Raw genomic sequence first — 15,793 nt, forward strand, 5'->3', positions numbered from 1 at the left:
TACATCTGGAGTTGACAAGTTAGAGTAATCTACATTAGAAAAGACAATTGATAAGGATATTCCTCAGCCACTCATGCAACAAACATTCAACATAATACTAATCTCTGCAGCCAGCAATATAGGTACTTGTATGCCTTATTAAGAGAAAAACACTTGTCCTCCTCAGATGGTTTGTTTGCAAGCCAGGAAGAAATACAAGATATCGAACAATTGGTAAAAAGTTAACGAAGAAGCACTTTATTTTGCCCAACATCAACAAACAATATTGGACAGACGGTGTCCCAAACATTTCCAATCATCCTTCTTACAAATTTCTTTTCCATAGTTTGACCCAATCATTAACAATATGGACACAGTGAATCAACTAATCATATTGTCTGTGGAGATTCTTAGTCATCCAGGTAATTGTTGTCCCAAAGGTGTTTTGAGATAGGTGGTAGTAAACAACTTCTTTGATTTTGCTCACTTACCTTGAAATGGACAAGCAAGTTCTTCCTTTATAGAATGCTATTGCTTACCATAACTCCTATGCTACGTTAAATATTATTTAAAGGGCTAAAACAATATTCCAATACTCCCAATAGCAAAGTATTCCCCTATCAAAGTGCAGTGCTTGGGAATAAAGTCTGGATCCTGCATAGCAATGCAGCACTTCAAAATTGCACTATTTTGAATTGCCTATAAAAGTCTTGAACCTCGTTAGGGAGGGAAGTGACAAAGCAAACCACTGCTAAAATGCAGTTTAGGTTTTCTATGTAGAAGTTTTTCTATTTCCTTTGCCCCCAAAGGAATTAATCAGAACTTTGAGAATTCATTCTTCAGAAGTTTTCTACTTACCTTTGATGAACTGAATGCAGATGAAAGGAATTGTAGGGCACTTAGAGCTTCTTCCCACAAATGGTTGTTGCCAGTATTGCTAGAGATGATAGAGAGTTTTCTAGATAAGGTAGCAAAAGTTGATGATATTTATAGCCTTTGGAGTATAGGAAAACATCGGTACCCCTGCTTTTCTTTATCCCTAGATGGTTAGGTTTGTACTTCCCAATTTTTACACAACAATCACATGCTGTATCTCCCCATTATGGAAACTTAATGTAATTTTCTGAGAAAAAAATCCTTGGACGGAAATGAGTAATAAATTTTGAAAGCTTCTGTGGGGAACTGGCATATGCATACGAACTCACATGCAACATTCTTGCAACACATCATATACTTAAAAATATAATTGCTGGTTCTAGGAGAGTAGCTATATTGTTCTGTTATAAAGAATCTGGTACTATCTGATAGTACTTAAGACTATCAGCTTTTATTGAGGCCTGACTGATCATGACAGTGGCTCTTTCATGAAAACAGGTTACAATTTTGTGTAGTCACCTGGGAGTAAGGTTATATAAACTAATTAGGGATTACTCCTGGACTAAAAGGTATAAAATGTACCCTGTGATTTCTTTATTTTTGTTAATAATGTATCATGAGAAATACTAGAAAGACTTGGAATCTCTCCTACACTTGACTCCACTATCCAGACCAATGAATAGTCTGATTCAGAAATTGTCCTTGTACAATAAACTTAACCAAGGATAACTGAATCAAGGTTTATTTTATGCAATTTTCTGGGTGTATATAATAGTAATTATAAGCTACCTCCCAGTAAGAATTTGAAAAATAAAGTTGTAGCTAATGAAAGATAATTGTTTTTCCCCCTACAGAGGAAAGTCCTTTCTTATGAAGGTATCCTTTGTTTCAGTTGTGGGGATGCTTTTTATATACTGAACAGTATGTGCTATTTAATGGTGGCCACAAAGGACAATTGCAGCAGCGCTTCTTAAACTGGGGGTAATTCTCCCAAGGAGGTAATTGGGTATCTCCTGGGGATTATGGAGAAATTTGGAATTGCTTGGCTATGAGTTCTGTTTCAGACTACTGCTGCCAAGAGCCTCGTGCAAAAGAGTCTGTTTTGTTTGTGGGAGTAATGACATTATTTAAGACTGGAGAAAGGTGAAATTGAGTCCAACAGTTTAAGAGCCACTGACTTAGGCAAAACAACTTCAACTGAGTGAAAAGGACATTTTATATTTAGTCTACTATACTACTATAACCATCTTTTCTTTTTAGTCAATTTTTGACTTCTGGCAACTACTCACACTAGTCCATGAAGTTTGCTTGGCAAGGATTTTCTAAAAGTGATTTGCCATTCCCTGCCTCTTAAGACTGAATGACTGGCCCAAGGTCACCCAGCTGACTTTGTGCCCAAGCTGGATGTAGAACTCCAACTTTTCCAGCTTGATTCCTTGACCACTGCACCAAACTGGTAGTAAAAATAAATAGAAAAGTCTTTTCTTTATTTCCATTTAGTGGCCATCTAGATTTTTGCCACTCATATACGGCAGACCTAATTATAGTCACAAGTTTACAGGTTGTGATAATAGATTTAAGTTATTTCCAATTTAAATTGAGAGCAAAAATTATTCAAAGTCTTGTATAATTAAAACACAACTGAAGTCTTCATATTTGTTTTAGTATGGGCTAAAATTTATCTGTTATATACATTATAAATATATACTTATATATTTATATTTGTATATTCATTTGAAATATATACAGTATGTGTACATTTATTGTTTCAATTTATACCCTGCCATTCATCTTGGTTAATAACATTGTTAAAGACTTATGAAATCTTTTATTAAAATAGACTTCACAAGCAAGAATTGTACTAAGAACATGTTTAAGGATTTTCTTACATGTAGTAAAATCAATTACATATTTCTTATTAATGATATACTCATCTAATATAACCCATAAGTTTTTGTTTAATAAATTTATAGCTTCCATTTTTGTATACAAATACTAAAAAATCTTTAGTCCACTCTGCCCCATCCAATGCCATTGTTCTTGCAACTTAAAGGTCCTCCGTCAAAGATTCATTAAAGATCTCTAACTCATTTTCTAGAGAATAAAATTAGACAGCTGCCATTATAAACATGAAAAAATTAACCATTCCTCATTGCAATTTAGTGGGAAATCTGGAGAAAAAAATGGAGCTGAACAAAAAGCATAAGTGTAGCTTAATTCACAAGTATCATTAGTTCCATCTAGGTCCATGTGCCCTAATCAGGAACAACCATTCATTCAAACTTTTGCTGCACAGGTTTTTCCCAGTTCACCCATATGGAGTGTTGAGGGCTTCCAATGCAAAGCATGCTGGGTTCAGAGCTTAGAATCTCAGAGTTAGGGGCTGGAATTCTGGGAGTCGAAGTGCACAAGTCATAAAAGGGCCAAGTTTGAAGACCTCTGATTTAGAACAATTTGTCCCTTTTAGCTATCTTCCCAGCTGAGTCCTTGGTCAATCAACCAGTGCAAGAGATGGTAGGAGCGTGGTAGATGAAACATTTTTTTCTGAGAAGAGGCAAAGTAGTCTCCATGTGAGAAATATGGGAAGAAAGTGTTTCAAAGAGACTGTCTTAATCAATACACTATAACCAAGACAGATTTTATTAAAGGTTTTCAAGATTCTATTGTTACCCAGGACCATCGTAGCTTCCGGAAATCTGTGTAATTCCTGCTATCTTGATTTTGCCAGCTACCTGGGACTTGGCACCGGTGAAGTTTGAAATATTCAGATTAGCTTTGGGTTCCACACAGAAGTACTGTAGATATAAAGTGTATCAAGCAGGGAAACCCCAAATTTATTTTGAGCAAAGACCAAAGGATGAATTTTTCTATATCTTAACCTGGAAGTAAATGAACTAAACATTGTATGACTTCAATCATAGCCCAAAGTACTTTCTAAAGTCACTTTTTTGGCATTTTGTGGATCAAATGTAATTTGATTAATCTATATTTGTTTTTCTAATGTTTTATAGATGAAATGTATCCTACTATAGAGTTTTTGGCTCTATTTTAAGTGCAGAAGAATTATTGCTGTCTCCAAAACACAAAGGGGTTAATAAAATGTTAAGCATTTCAACAGACATTAGTGGATATTAGTGACAATGGGTTTAATGCCCAGAACTTGGCTAGTTCTGCCATGGTGGCTCACATTTCCATACATTATAAGTTGTAATTCTGTAACCAGGGAACTCTTCAGGTGGGCATACTTTAGTCCTCAAAATTCTGAGCCAGTTTATCTATTGGTTAAAGTTTTAGAAACCTACACACCTGGAACCTATCCAACTCAGGGAAGTTGGCTTTTGGTCTCTTAGCCGCTAATAGGCCATAACTGCCTTCCAAACCACTATATTTTTCCTAATCTAACCACTAATATTCAACAAAGAGTTCACAAAACTATTCCTTCCTGCTTCACTAGAAGTAAAAGAAATCCACTTTGTAAAAATTTCTTGTATAGTATTATATTTTTTCAGAATCTATAATTCTTTTGATTCAGAGCTTGAAAATTCTTTCATCTGAGCTATTGTGGATAATTAATGCAGCCTTCCACAATGCAATTCTCAATGTGTTGGACTTGAGCGACAATAATTCCCAGCGGCTGGGAATTTAGAGGCTCTATAAAGTATGAACAGATTTTATATGACCAGAAAATTATATAAATGAGTTGTTTCTGGAAAAGTAGTGGGTGGTAACTAGTTCTTCTTCCGAGTCTGCTGACATAATAAATCTTGTAAATATTGCATAAGAATTAAAATTATAATTAGTCTTTGAATCAGTGCTTTGTTACAGTTTTAGTATTCATCATGACTCTTCAAATCTCATTTGCAAATTTGAAGCTTGTATGATAGGAAAATCTGAAAACTTTTACTTTCAAACCAAAATGATTGAGTGATACATAAGATTCAATTTGGATTGGCTTATTTGTTATATACCATTCTCACATACAAGTATGGCACAATGAAATTACCCTTTAATCTGAGCCCGATTTTTATTTTTGTAGTAACATACCTGCACCAGAGGATTAAGAGAGAAGTCTAAGATACATTGTGTGTTTCATGTTGGTTTGAATTTTAGTGCTCCTTTGCCCTACATCTCTTAAAAAAGATTTTGCTAAATTTTGTTAATAGGGCAAATGCTATTGTAAAAATAATCCTATGAAGAATTACAGATGGTGAACTATCTGCTCTCAGAATAGCTTTTTTCCAGTTCTGGGACAATTATGGATTAGCATAGGTGAAATGCTTATGCTACATAGATTTTAAGTTTTGATATCTAAAAGTAACCAAGTGAATTGAATCATAGAACATTTATTCGGCATATGCATTTACTAATTATATACTTATTAGCATCTGGTTAAAAAAAACACCTTAAGACACTGTGCTGAAATCACAACTATTTCTTAGTTGTAGGTGTAGAAGAGATTTGATTTGGTGTAATATCCTGATTTTATTTTCAACAAACCTCCCCCTCCACTGCAGAAAGTCTTCCTTCCTTCCTCCCTCCCTTCTCTATCCCCCATTCCACACACACACCAAACAGACTAAATAGTGAAAATGTCTGATTTATTTTCAGGATCAAAATATTACATTAGGAAGGACATTTACACATATTTATAAAAATGCAGCAGTTGTACATATAGATCAGAGGTTGCCTTGAGTTTGATCGTTCTCATCACAGCAAGTGAAATCTCTTCCCCTGCTCATTTTAAAATTATGTCATAATTAAAAGAAATGGCTATTAACAGTGTAGACAACAGTTTTACATAGCTCAAGTTATGACAATATAAAGCTAGCAATCCAACTTTAAAAAGTTAATGTTTTGAAGGAACCATAATTTTATCAGAATCCAAATCACATCCTCCAAACTTAAATGTTGATAATATTAATATCTCAATTTCTCCAAACAGATAAAACTTTCGTTTTAAGATTTTGGAATGCCTTTTGAATTCACCTTCTAATATTACACCAGCAGCAATACCACACATTTAAAAGTGAAAAAAAGACAATGAAGAGGTAATCTCAAATAATTTTGCAAATGGTAGGCTTGTCAATATCAAACATTATTGTTGTTTATCAATTGATTGCATTAGACACTCCCTAAACTCCAACTACCAGCAATGCTTTGTTGTTTAGTTTTGTGTGTGTGTTGTGTGTGTGGGGGAGTGCTAGTCCTCCAAAGATCCTTTCAAAGTTCTCTGTGACCACTAATCTGCTTCAATAGCAAACTAAAATCGGACTGAAATACTAGAGCCAATAGGTTCTATTCGTTTTTTGCTAAAAATTGTCTCTAGAAATAACAGTATAATTTTTTTTTACATAAGATAGAATGATGTTTAGGTCTAGAGACAACAGAGGACAATCTAGAATCAGGCATGGATTCACATCTTTTACATAATTCATATCCATATTCCTTGAACAGTAAGCTTTAAAACAAAAACCTGTAAAAATGATAGTAACAATAACTTTTAAATTATCCAATTATAATAATTTTGTTCCTAATTTAAGATTTATGTGCTGCTTTTCCGCTTGGAAGACACTTTCTACAGTTCTCCCCTTCTCAAAATATCTTAGAACCACCATACATAAGGCCTTCAGCTACTCTGCTAAATATTTTAAGGATAATTTGCTAAATTACTTTTCTTCAGACTGAAGAATCTACTTGGACGAGCAGCGAAAGGTTTCAAACCAAAAAGAAATCCAGTTGCCATGATTCAACTTCCAGACTATTTTAAGGATAGGAATAAAAATCAATAAATGCGAAGATATGTAAGATAAAGATATGAAAAATTAACTAAATGTTGATTAAATGAAATTTTTTGCAGTTATCCTGGTTTCTGTGCTTGAATCAGCTCCACTCCGAACATGCCATTCACACTTTTTATAGATTTTGATAAGGGAAGCAGCAGACATGTACAAACAAGCTTGCTGCTTACCTAATCTCTAGCATACTCAGCAGTACTAGGCCAGAAATCTTTTGGGTTGTATTATAGGAGGGTCTTTATTATCTGCATTGGGCAGCCTTCCTCAGGGGAAGTGGAGGCTGGCTAAAGCAATTGGCAAGGCAAGGCAAAAACAGCAAATCACACAAGAGGGCAGGCTGCAATTTCTAGGGTACATTTTCCCCTGATACTAAGGTTATGCAACATTCTGTTTGCCTCATGGATAACAGTGGGTATGAAATCTGACCTCTAATGATGAAATAATGTTCTACCAAAATAACGGGTACAATTTCAGGGAATTTTGAGAACTGCTCCAAATATAAATGAAAGCACTTTCCATTAAAGGCAATGCCAACATTAAGTGCAAGAATTCTGAGAAAAGATCCGATCTACTTTTGCTGCTGTAATAAAACAAGAGTAAAACAAAGTGATTCATAGGTTTATGATTAGGTGCAGGACAAGGCAAATCCAAAGGTGTCTCTTTTTATGGTAACTGTAGAAATCTTTCTCCAGAAAAGCTCATCTGGCATAAATATTGTTACATCCTTATGCTCAGCAGTGGGGAATAAAAGTTTGTATACGAGGCCCTGATATAATTTACTAATTGATACCTACATGGATTTGGGGTGGGATGGGAGCTGAGTTAAATTGGTATAAACTACTGAACAAGGAAAAAATTATATTTGTGTTGAAAGATTTAAAAAATACAGTTTAATGGCTTATGGCTATTGCCACTGCCGTTTTTCCAGTAGTTTATAAACTGCTAATGAGTTTAGCAAACTGATTAAAATAAGGATCATACTGCAGGCTTTTAAAGATTTTCTTTAAATATGGCAGAAAATGCAGATCTTGTTCTGAACTTTTGCAGGATAGCTACTGACACCTGAGCCTATCCAAGCATATGGAACTTTTACAAACATTTCCAGAGTTCTGTATAGGATAAATGTATGAGTAAACAAGTTATTAGTTTGGATGAAACATCACACAGCTCATATACAGATAGGAACAGCTTTTTAGAGCAGATCAAGAACTTTAAAAGATTTCTGAAAGGTAAGGCAGAAGGAAAGGTCACAAGAAAATTGAAGGAAAAATAAAGGATGAAAGATGGTAAAAAAAAGAGCAACAGTAGACAATATTTGATACAAATGTCTAGATAAATTTTAACAGATAATACTAACTACAGCATCAACCTTCACTGTTCTTTTTACCTATGTCTCAAATGTTTGTAGGCATCAATTTTCAAAAACATTTTATATTTAAAGCTAGATTTGTTACTGAGTATATTGCTGGGTCTCCATTAATTTAGGAACACAATAGCTGCATGGTTTCGAACATAAAAGCAATTATGGCCTATGTATAAAACACTTATTAATCGATGCTACATTTGTCTTACATCTGTTACTAGTATCTGTACAGGGGGAAAAACTAAGCAGGGAAATGTTTTCATTCTACAATGCAGTATAAGTATCTTTAATCCTTAAATTCACATACTTGGATCAATTAAATGTAATGGCAATACAACCCATCCTACTAGTTTAACACCAAATATTACCAGATCCAAAATGATCCAACACTCAACTGCCATTGTATAAAATTTGGAGCACATCTATAATTTTTTGGCCATTTAGAACAAATGATGGCAAGCAGCTATTTATTTGTTTCAAACCGTTATTTATTGTTGGGAAACCATGTTTACTGCTTTGTACTTTAAATTTTATTAACTTAATTAAATTCAATTATTCATCAGAAATATTTTAAAATTACTGAAAAAAAAATGCTTGCTTGGAGCCCAGAATCTGTGCACATTCACTAAATGTCAGTAGGAAAAACATCCAAATGGCAGAATAGTGAACGAAAACCTTAAGAAGAGGTTTTATACGTTTTATATTTAACCTCTATGAATGTTTCACTGCTGGTAACATTTTGGAAAAAAAAAGAAGAGAAATCAATTCCCTTTCTACAATTTTAACTGTGAAAAGGAGGAAGCCTGCAGTTCTGGGTTACACGAGGCAACTTTATACCACTAAGTACATCTATTATTTTTATTACGACATTTCTCTCTAACAAAAGCAGTACATACAAATCAATTTAAAATAGACACTTTCATGTTCCACATTCTACAGTCCCTTTTGCAAAGTAAATGATTTATGAAAGGTTACTTGGGCAATGAATCTAGCACATCATTTGTTTTTTCCTTGACTTGTAGCCAAAACACAAAATCTCTTCACATAGTCATTAAAACCTATGCTTCTTTCCTAAAAAGCCTGTGCACAATAAATGTGTGACATTTTATTACATGCAACCAGCAGCAGTAGAGGAAGCATTCTGATTTCAGAACATGTGGAACCCAAGGAAAAAGAACACATGCTGAAAACCAAACAATGCACATGTCAATTGGAAACACAAAATCTCTTCCATATAGGTAGATTGCATATATTGACATGGCTGTCTGAAGAATTCCTTAATGCCTGGTTATGTGATCTTTGAAAAATGAAAAAGATTTCTTTTTCTCAGGGGAAGAAAATTATACTTGCTCTTGGTGTTCTCTTCTGCAGCATGCTGGATGTATAGGCAACTTTATTTTGAAACAGCAACAAACTACTGAACACATAAGCTTTCTTCCAGCATCAATAAGAATGACCCCTTTCTGCCAATTGCATTTTGTTCACTTACTGAGAATATCATACAGAATGGGAAGAAAGAGAAATCAGCAAATGGCTGCCTGTTTTCAATTCTGCGTATGTACTACTTAGTACTGTAGGTGAAGATGACAAGGGAGAAAATTAATTCCTTTCCTGAACAAATACAGTTTCTTGTGGACAAAGACCAGCTTCCTGCAATGTGATGTTATAGTCCAGATGGGAGAGTTTCCTCCGGGGAAAGTTGGTGAGGAGTTCAAAACGTTCATTGGGGTATCCTTTGGACTGTACATGTCGGATGAGAGCCTGCAGAGATACACAACACGTGGTATTAAAACAATGTAGCATTTGTTAGTGGAGGATATATCAGCACAAACTATTTGTATACATACAGTTGTATGAAGTTAAAGAAATTGGGAAAGACCTGAAGGGTGTTCAGTTAAGCAATAGAAAAAGTATTGTTTATAATATTGTTTGTATACAATTGTTTGTTGATTCTGTTTGAAATATGAAATGATATATTTGGGATAATTTTCAAAAGACTTTAGTGAATCAGCACATCAGTAAATGAATCTCTGCAGTTCTACTCTGTAAATAATTTTAGTAAATTGACAGAATTTATTCTTCCCCTTTATGACCACTATAGATAGGCAATAGTTTGGGATCTATGTACACCATGTGAAGGGCACTGGGGAAAGCACAGTTTGAGAGATACAAAATAAATTACACACTTTTTTAATACTTTCTGTCCTTTGGCTGATTAAAAATATAAAGAAGTTTCATCAACTGCCCATAGAGATTCATACAAGACGAGCATGTTTTCACATACATGTATATTCCTCATCTTTCCCTCATAGATTCCTATAATATTTCCTATCCAGGAATGGGGTTGAGCAATCTTTCTGCAGCAAGTCTGCTGTTTTACTTTCGATTTTTAAAGTGGGGTAGTGGTGGGGACAGGTGGCAGAAGTGGAAGGACATGGTTCAAATTTTGTGTTAACATAGGGATTCTGTGGGACATTTACAACCCAAAATGGGAAGCTTTGTACACCTGTTTTTATTGTTGTTTTAAAAAAGTAAAAATCACCTTGGTATTTCGCTGAATAGAAATGCAAAATAGTCCATGAATGAAGGTTATTATATTTTTGCAAGATGTGGTACTGGCTATCAGCTTGGTTGACTTCATAAAGGGTTGGATCAATTCATGGAAGTCTTGAGGATCAATGGCTACTAGCCTTAATGACAGTGTAACTGCCTCCAATTGCTGCGCTTCATTGTGCAAGTTGGTGGTCCACTGTGAGAACAGACTGCTACATTAGATGGGCCAGGATCTGATATAGTAGGACACTGTTTATGGTCTTATTTTTTGCATTTTTTAAAATCTGAATTTTATTTTCACTTTTAATATTCTATAAGATAAACAAGAATACAAACTAACTTCCAAACAGCAAATCTTGAAATACAATCATAGTTCCTATATATTGTTAGATTCATCAAAATTAGAGCTTAACAAACTGAAGCATACATATTTAATACATATATACATAGGTGAGAAATGGGTAAATACTAAAACAAGAACTGTATCTATCTTGAAGTTTTAATTATTTCTACATACCAGAAGCTTAGCTTGTTCAGGCAAGGAAATCTGTTCCCTTTTCCCATCTGGATATCTTAACATTAGTTGTGCTTTTGGTCCTGATAAAAAAAGTTAAATGCTAAGTACAACTGCATTTAGTTTTTGCCTTTATTACTTTGATAATGAAATAACCACCACATAATAAGGTTTAGTAGAAAACAACAAATGAATTAAAAAAAATCTTTTGAAAATGTCAGATTTACGGGGCTGATTAGTGATCACTCCTCAAACCTAGAAAGATTATTGTATAATGAAAAAAAATCCTAAATAATCAACTGGAAAAATACTTTTTGGCTCATTAAAACAGGGGTACCCAACCCCTGGGCTGCGGCCCATTTGGAACTAGGCTGTGCAAGCGGCAGGCACATGCATTTGGGCACACAGCTCCATTTGCATGAACAGCGGACACTCGCACGCATGAGCGAAGCTCCATTTGTCACTAAAACAATGTCTCTCAACAGATGTTGATACAATTAAACTCTCCCATCACTACAGATTCATGCCTGTTTTGCTTTTGAAAGGTGTCATGCATGTTTTCCCCTAGGTTGCACAGGCAGTAGCAAAGACCAAGAAGAGTATTTATCATTTTTATTCCTTTTTCTGCTTATTTTAAGTGGGAATGGATTTTTTTTACCCTTCAATTATTGTACACACTCTATACCCTATAATGAACATCTCTGCATCTGCGGAGCAGCAGAGGTTGAGGACCTGGCTCACATCCTATTTCACTGCTCCCTGTATAAGAGGGTGAGAGACAGGTACCTTGGCCTATACACTAAACAAATAACCCATTGGGACCTCCATATCAAAATAGCTTACATTATGTGCGGCCAGAATTTGAAAATTACATTTAGCACAGCACAATACCTGAGCAAAATGGTTTGGCTGAGATCGGCATATGTGAGACTGATTGGGGTAGATTGTAGGAGTGACAGTGAAATATAATTTTATCATATTTTATTTATCTACATCTTAAATTGTCGTATTTGATTCTAATTTATTTTAAAAATGTATTTTATCCCATTTTGATTTAAAATAGTATTTTATTTCTATTTTATCCTAAATTATATACTAATTCCATTCTAAATTGTTTTTAAAAACTGCATTTTTAGTATAACGTGTTTGGAACTCTGCACCTTGATATGGCCCACAGGCTAATCAATAAAGATTACTATTATTATATGATTTATATCACATATATTAGCAGGAAGAGATTACTGTCGGTGGATTTGATAATGCTTGGGATTTGCTGTCATATCCTTTATATTTATTCACACTTGACAAGTTAATGGCTACAACCAGCATATATTTGTTTTGATCCTCAATTATTCTGATTCTTCTTTTTGTTTTCTAATGGGACAAAACCACATTCTTTCTGGTATTTAAGGAACTACCACCCTACCTCCCAATATGAAGTGCCTCTTATTCTTCCCCTCAATGTTCAGAGTTTGTTTTATCTTCTAAAATGTGAAAAGTGAGTTTTAGCACCTGCTATATCACTCAGTTCTGATAGTTATCACACACTGGGCTTCTTTCTCCATCTGACTGTCTTTCTTAGAGTTGTTTCCAGTGTTAGTTTAAGTGATACCACCTCCATTTTTAAAAAGGAAACCTAAACTCTTTCTCATTAGATGAAATGTGGTTCTTTCACAACAGTTGTGCAAATATGCTAATAATGTATTTTTTTCTTCAAGGATTGCTATAAGCTTGCATTTGCTGTTAACATATATCACATTATTTTTAGGTAGAAAGTCAAATATGGCACAAACATCAAATTCCCAACTTCTCTCTGTATCCCCTAGGTTACTACCAATTGAAAACCTTTTATTTATTTAGTCAAATTTAGAGGCCACCTGACTCCTAACAACCAGGGAGGAAGGGAGGTTACAATTTAGAAACTGAAAAAATATCAGAAAAGAATTCATGAACTGTCCAAAGTAATACATAAACAAATATGCCATTTAAGAGGGACTCAACTATCACTTTTTCCAAAGCCTTCTCCATTAGCTTCGTAATCTAACCTTCCAATAACTTAACAATATACTATGGTTGATAAATGTATTAAGGTTGAAAGCCTAGTTTGGATTATAATACTGTCCTGACAAAGAAACAATTATGCGAAGTTACTGAAATTAAAACAAATACTATCCCCTATAAAGAAAACCTTCAGCTGAATAATGATTCATGGCAGTGTCGTAGAGTCACATAAAATTATACATCTTAGCATGCACAACACTTTTATCAATTTGTTACACCAATCAAGTTATACATGTTTTGATTGAACAATACATATTACTTTTCATCATTGAAAGTATAATTCCCAGCAGATCCAGCTAGTTGCCAATGGAGAAGATGCTGGAGGTTATTTTTTACCAACTTCCACAAAAGAACAAATTTTTAATCCCTCATGTAGATTATGAACTGTTTAGCCAGGTTTATACTTGTTTACTACTTAGGTTCATTCAGTTTATTAAGTGCAGCAGAAAGAAAGAAATACTCTTTGGTAAAGATTTCTTGATGAGACTTTTGTAAAGTTCTGAAATTGACTCAGTGACAGGAACCATACTTACCATTCAGGCTTGGTTCCTTCTGTAAATCTTCTGGCTTAGTTCCAGTTTCTTCTAGCACTCCCGAATCTACAGAAGATGACAGTCCCCTGTGGTTTATGATCATCTCGGGTTCAGTTCTTGGTTCAGGCTGAGGCTTTCTGCCTTCCTCTTTTCTACATCCCAAATCCTTGTGTGGAGATTTTCTAGATTTGGCAGAACTTTCTGGCTCATCATCATCAGAACCACAAACAGAAATAAACTCCTCACTTCCAGAGAAAAGCTCTGATTCGGACTCTTCATCTGATCTGCTTTCCTGCTTGATTTGTTCAGAGTCAAAATGCGTTTCCTGTAATGATGCCCTGATTGCAGCTTCCAACTGGCTATCTTCACTCGCATCAATTAAGCTCTCCTAATCAATCAATCATAACACAAAACAAAAAGATGAGTTACTTTAAAACACATTATTTTGAGACAGTGAGAGGGGAAGAGAAAGGCGCCATATACTTTTATTTCTTATTAAGAATGAAAAATATACTGTTTTTGTCATTATGCTTACTGAGCGAGTACGTTTCTGGGGAGGGCTGGTGGAATGTCCGTCCAGTTGTCCATGTTCACCTAGGAACCCAGTCACTTGGTCCAAAAAAGAAGTTACATCTAATTGATGCCATTCCACTAGTTTCTGCCCTGTTAAAAATAACAATAAATTGTACTTCAATAACTGAAATCTTAGACCAAAATCATCACAGATGTTGTTTTAATTTTTTATTGATTCTGTAGAGGCAAGAAACATTGTGAATAAGTAAAAAAAAATACCAATGGCTAATTAGAAGCTCTTAATCCTAAGTATCACAATGGCCAACTATATTAAAATGGATTTAAAATATCATAGGCAAAGCAAACAAGAATATTAAATTTAACATTAAATGTAAACATTAAACCTATTATACCTGATCATGTTCATCTGATATAGACTGGAAATATAACTAATTACTCAGTTCTGGAAATCTTGCCGGCAAACATGGAAACTATACTCCTTCCCTTGTTAAACCAATGACATTGTTTATTGTATTATGTAAGAACACAATTCAGAGTTAATATGCTTTCAGCCTTTTTTCCCCTCTTCTTACCTGTCCTGGGGTCCAGGATAGACACATAAGGGAAATCTCCCAATTTATAGAATTGTATATATCTTTGTCCTTCCTCACTGTCATGGTATACCTGTACAAGAGTCAAGAAGGTTCATTTAAAATTCTTGAAAACATTTGAATATTAAAGCAATTTAGCATTTGTTAATAAAATCTGATACAAAATATGATACGGATAAGGCCAGAGTAAATATCAAATAAATACTGGCTGTTTCTAATTTTTTAGTTAAACTGAAAACAATGCCTTTATACCTGCCAAAAAATGAAGTGTTCTCGGATAATATTTTTTACAGCATCATTGCTCCAAACATCACGATTGAGACACTGACAGGCAAAATCTTGCACATTCTGTATATTAATCATGAGCCACTTGTTCTGCATTTGACCACACTCCTTGGCCTGAAGACAAACAAAACATTAAGAACATTAGCCAAAAAAGAATTTTTTTTAAGAAACAATGCCAGCAATGATGGCTTCTATTTATTGTTCTAGGCTTTTATAAAACCCTTTTTTATTTGTTAAGTTCTACCAGGACTCAACAGTGTAATACACGAACAAGCATGACAAGCAGCGTGCAGTGTTAGAACTCTCTGCAGGTTAACTTGTCATATCAAGATTACACATTGGTAATCTCAGACCGATGAGTGTTAACATGCCAAAGAGAGAGAGTTAGGAAAATAAACTTTCTTTAATTCCAAAACTGATTGGAAAAAAGGGAAATAAATGAATAAAACATTTAGAAGAAAATATGGAATGAGTTGCATTGATCTGATTACAAAGCAGATTATCTGATTCAACAGACAAAATAAATTTGGCAGATTAGGATTAAGATTCTTGATAGATTGTTGTTCAACTATTCATTTCCTCTAATTTACCATTCATTCATATATGTTATATTGTAGTATTATTGGTGAACTTTTTGTTGACCAGATTGCAAGTGGGGGAGGTGGCAGGGTTTGAAGTTGCAGGAAGAGATCTTACTGGTTTGAGTCTCA

The 15,793-nt window shown here is 34.4% G+C and overlaps 1 protein-coding gene across 3 annotated transcripts in view; it reads right to left on the minus strand.

Moving 5' to 3' along the window:
• Positions 1-5,436: 5,436 nt before the first annotated feature.
• UBXN7 (UBX domain protein 7) overlaps positions 5,437-15,793 on the minus strand; it is a 35,218-nt gene continuing 24,861 nt past the window's right edge. For 2 of the 3 annotated variants that reach the window (XM_081329647.1, XM_081329648.1), the window contains exons 6-12: positions 15,051-15,197; positions 14,781-14,871; positions 14,210-14,337; positions 13,675-14,062; positions 11,084-11,163; positions 10,556-10,762; positions 5,437-9,774 (exon numbers count right to left, since the gene is read on the minus strand). In XM_081329647.1, coding sequence (XP_081185773.1) covers positions 9,613-9,774; positions 10,556-10,762; positions 11,084-11,163; positions 13,675-14,062; positions 14,210-14,337; positions 14,781-14,871; positions 15,051-15,197 — 1,203 coding nt within the window. In that variant the 3' untranslated portion in view covers positions 5,437-9,612. The remainder of the gene's footprint in view (positions 9,775-10,555; positions 10,763-11,083; positions 11,164-13,674; positions 14,063-14,209; positions 14,338-14,780; positions 14,872-15,050; positions 15,198-15,793) is intronic. The other variant, XM_081329649.1, reaches the window with a different exon arrangement.

This window comes from Vipera berus (genome assembly GCF_964194415.1).
Source record: "Vipera berus genome assembly, chromosome: 5".
NCBI classification, from domain to species: domain Eukaryota; kingdom Metazoa; phylum Chordata; class Lepidosauria; order Squamata; family Viperidae; genus Vipera; species Vipera berus.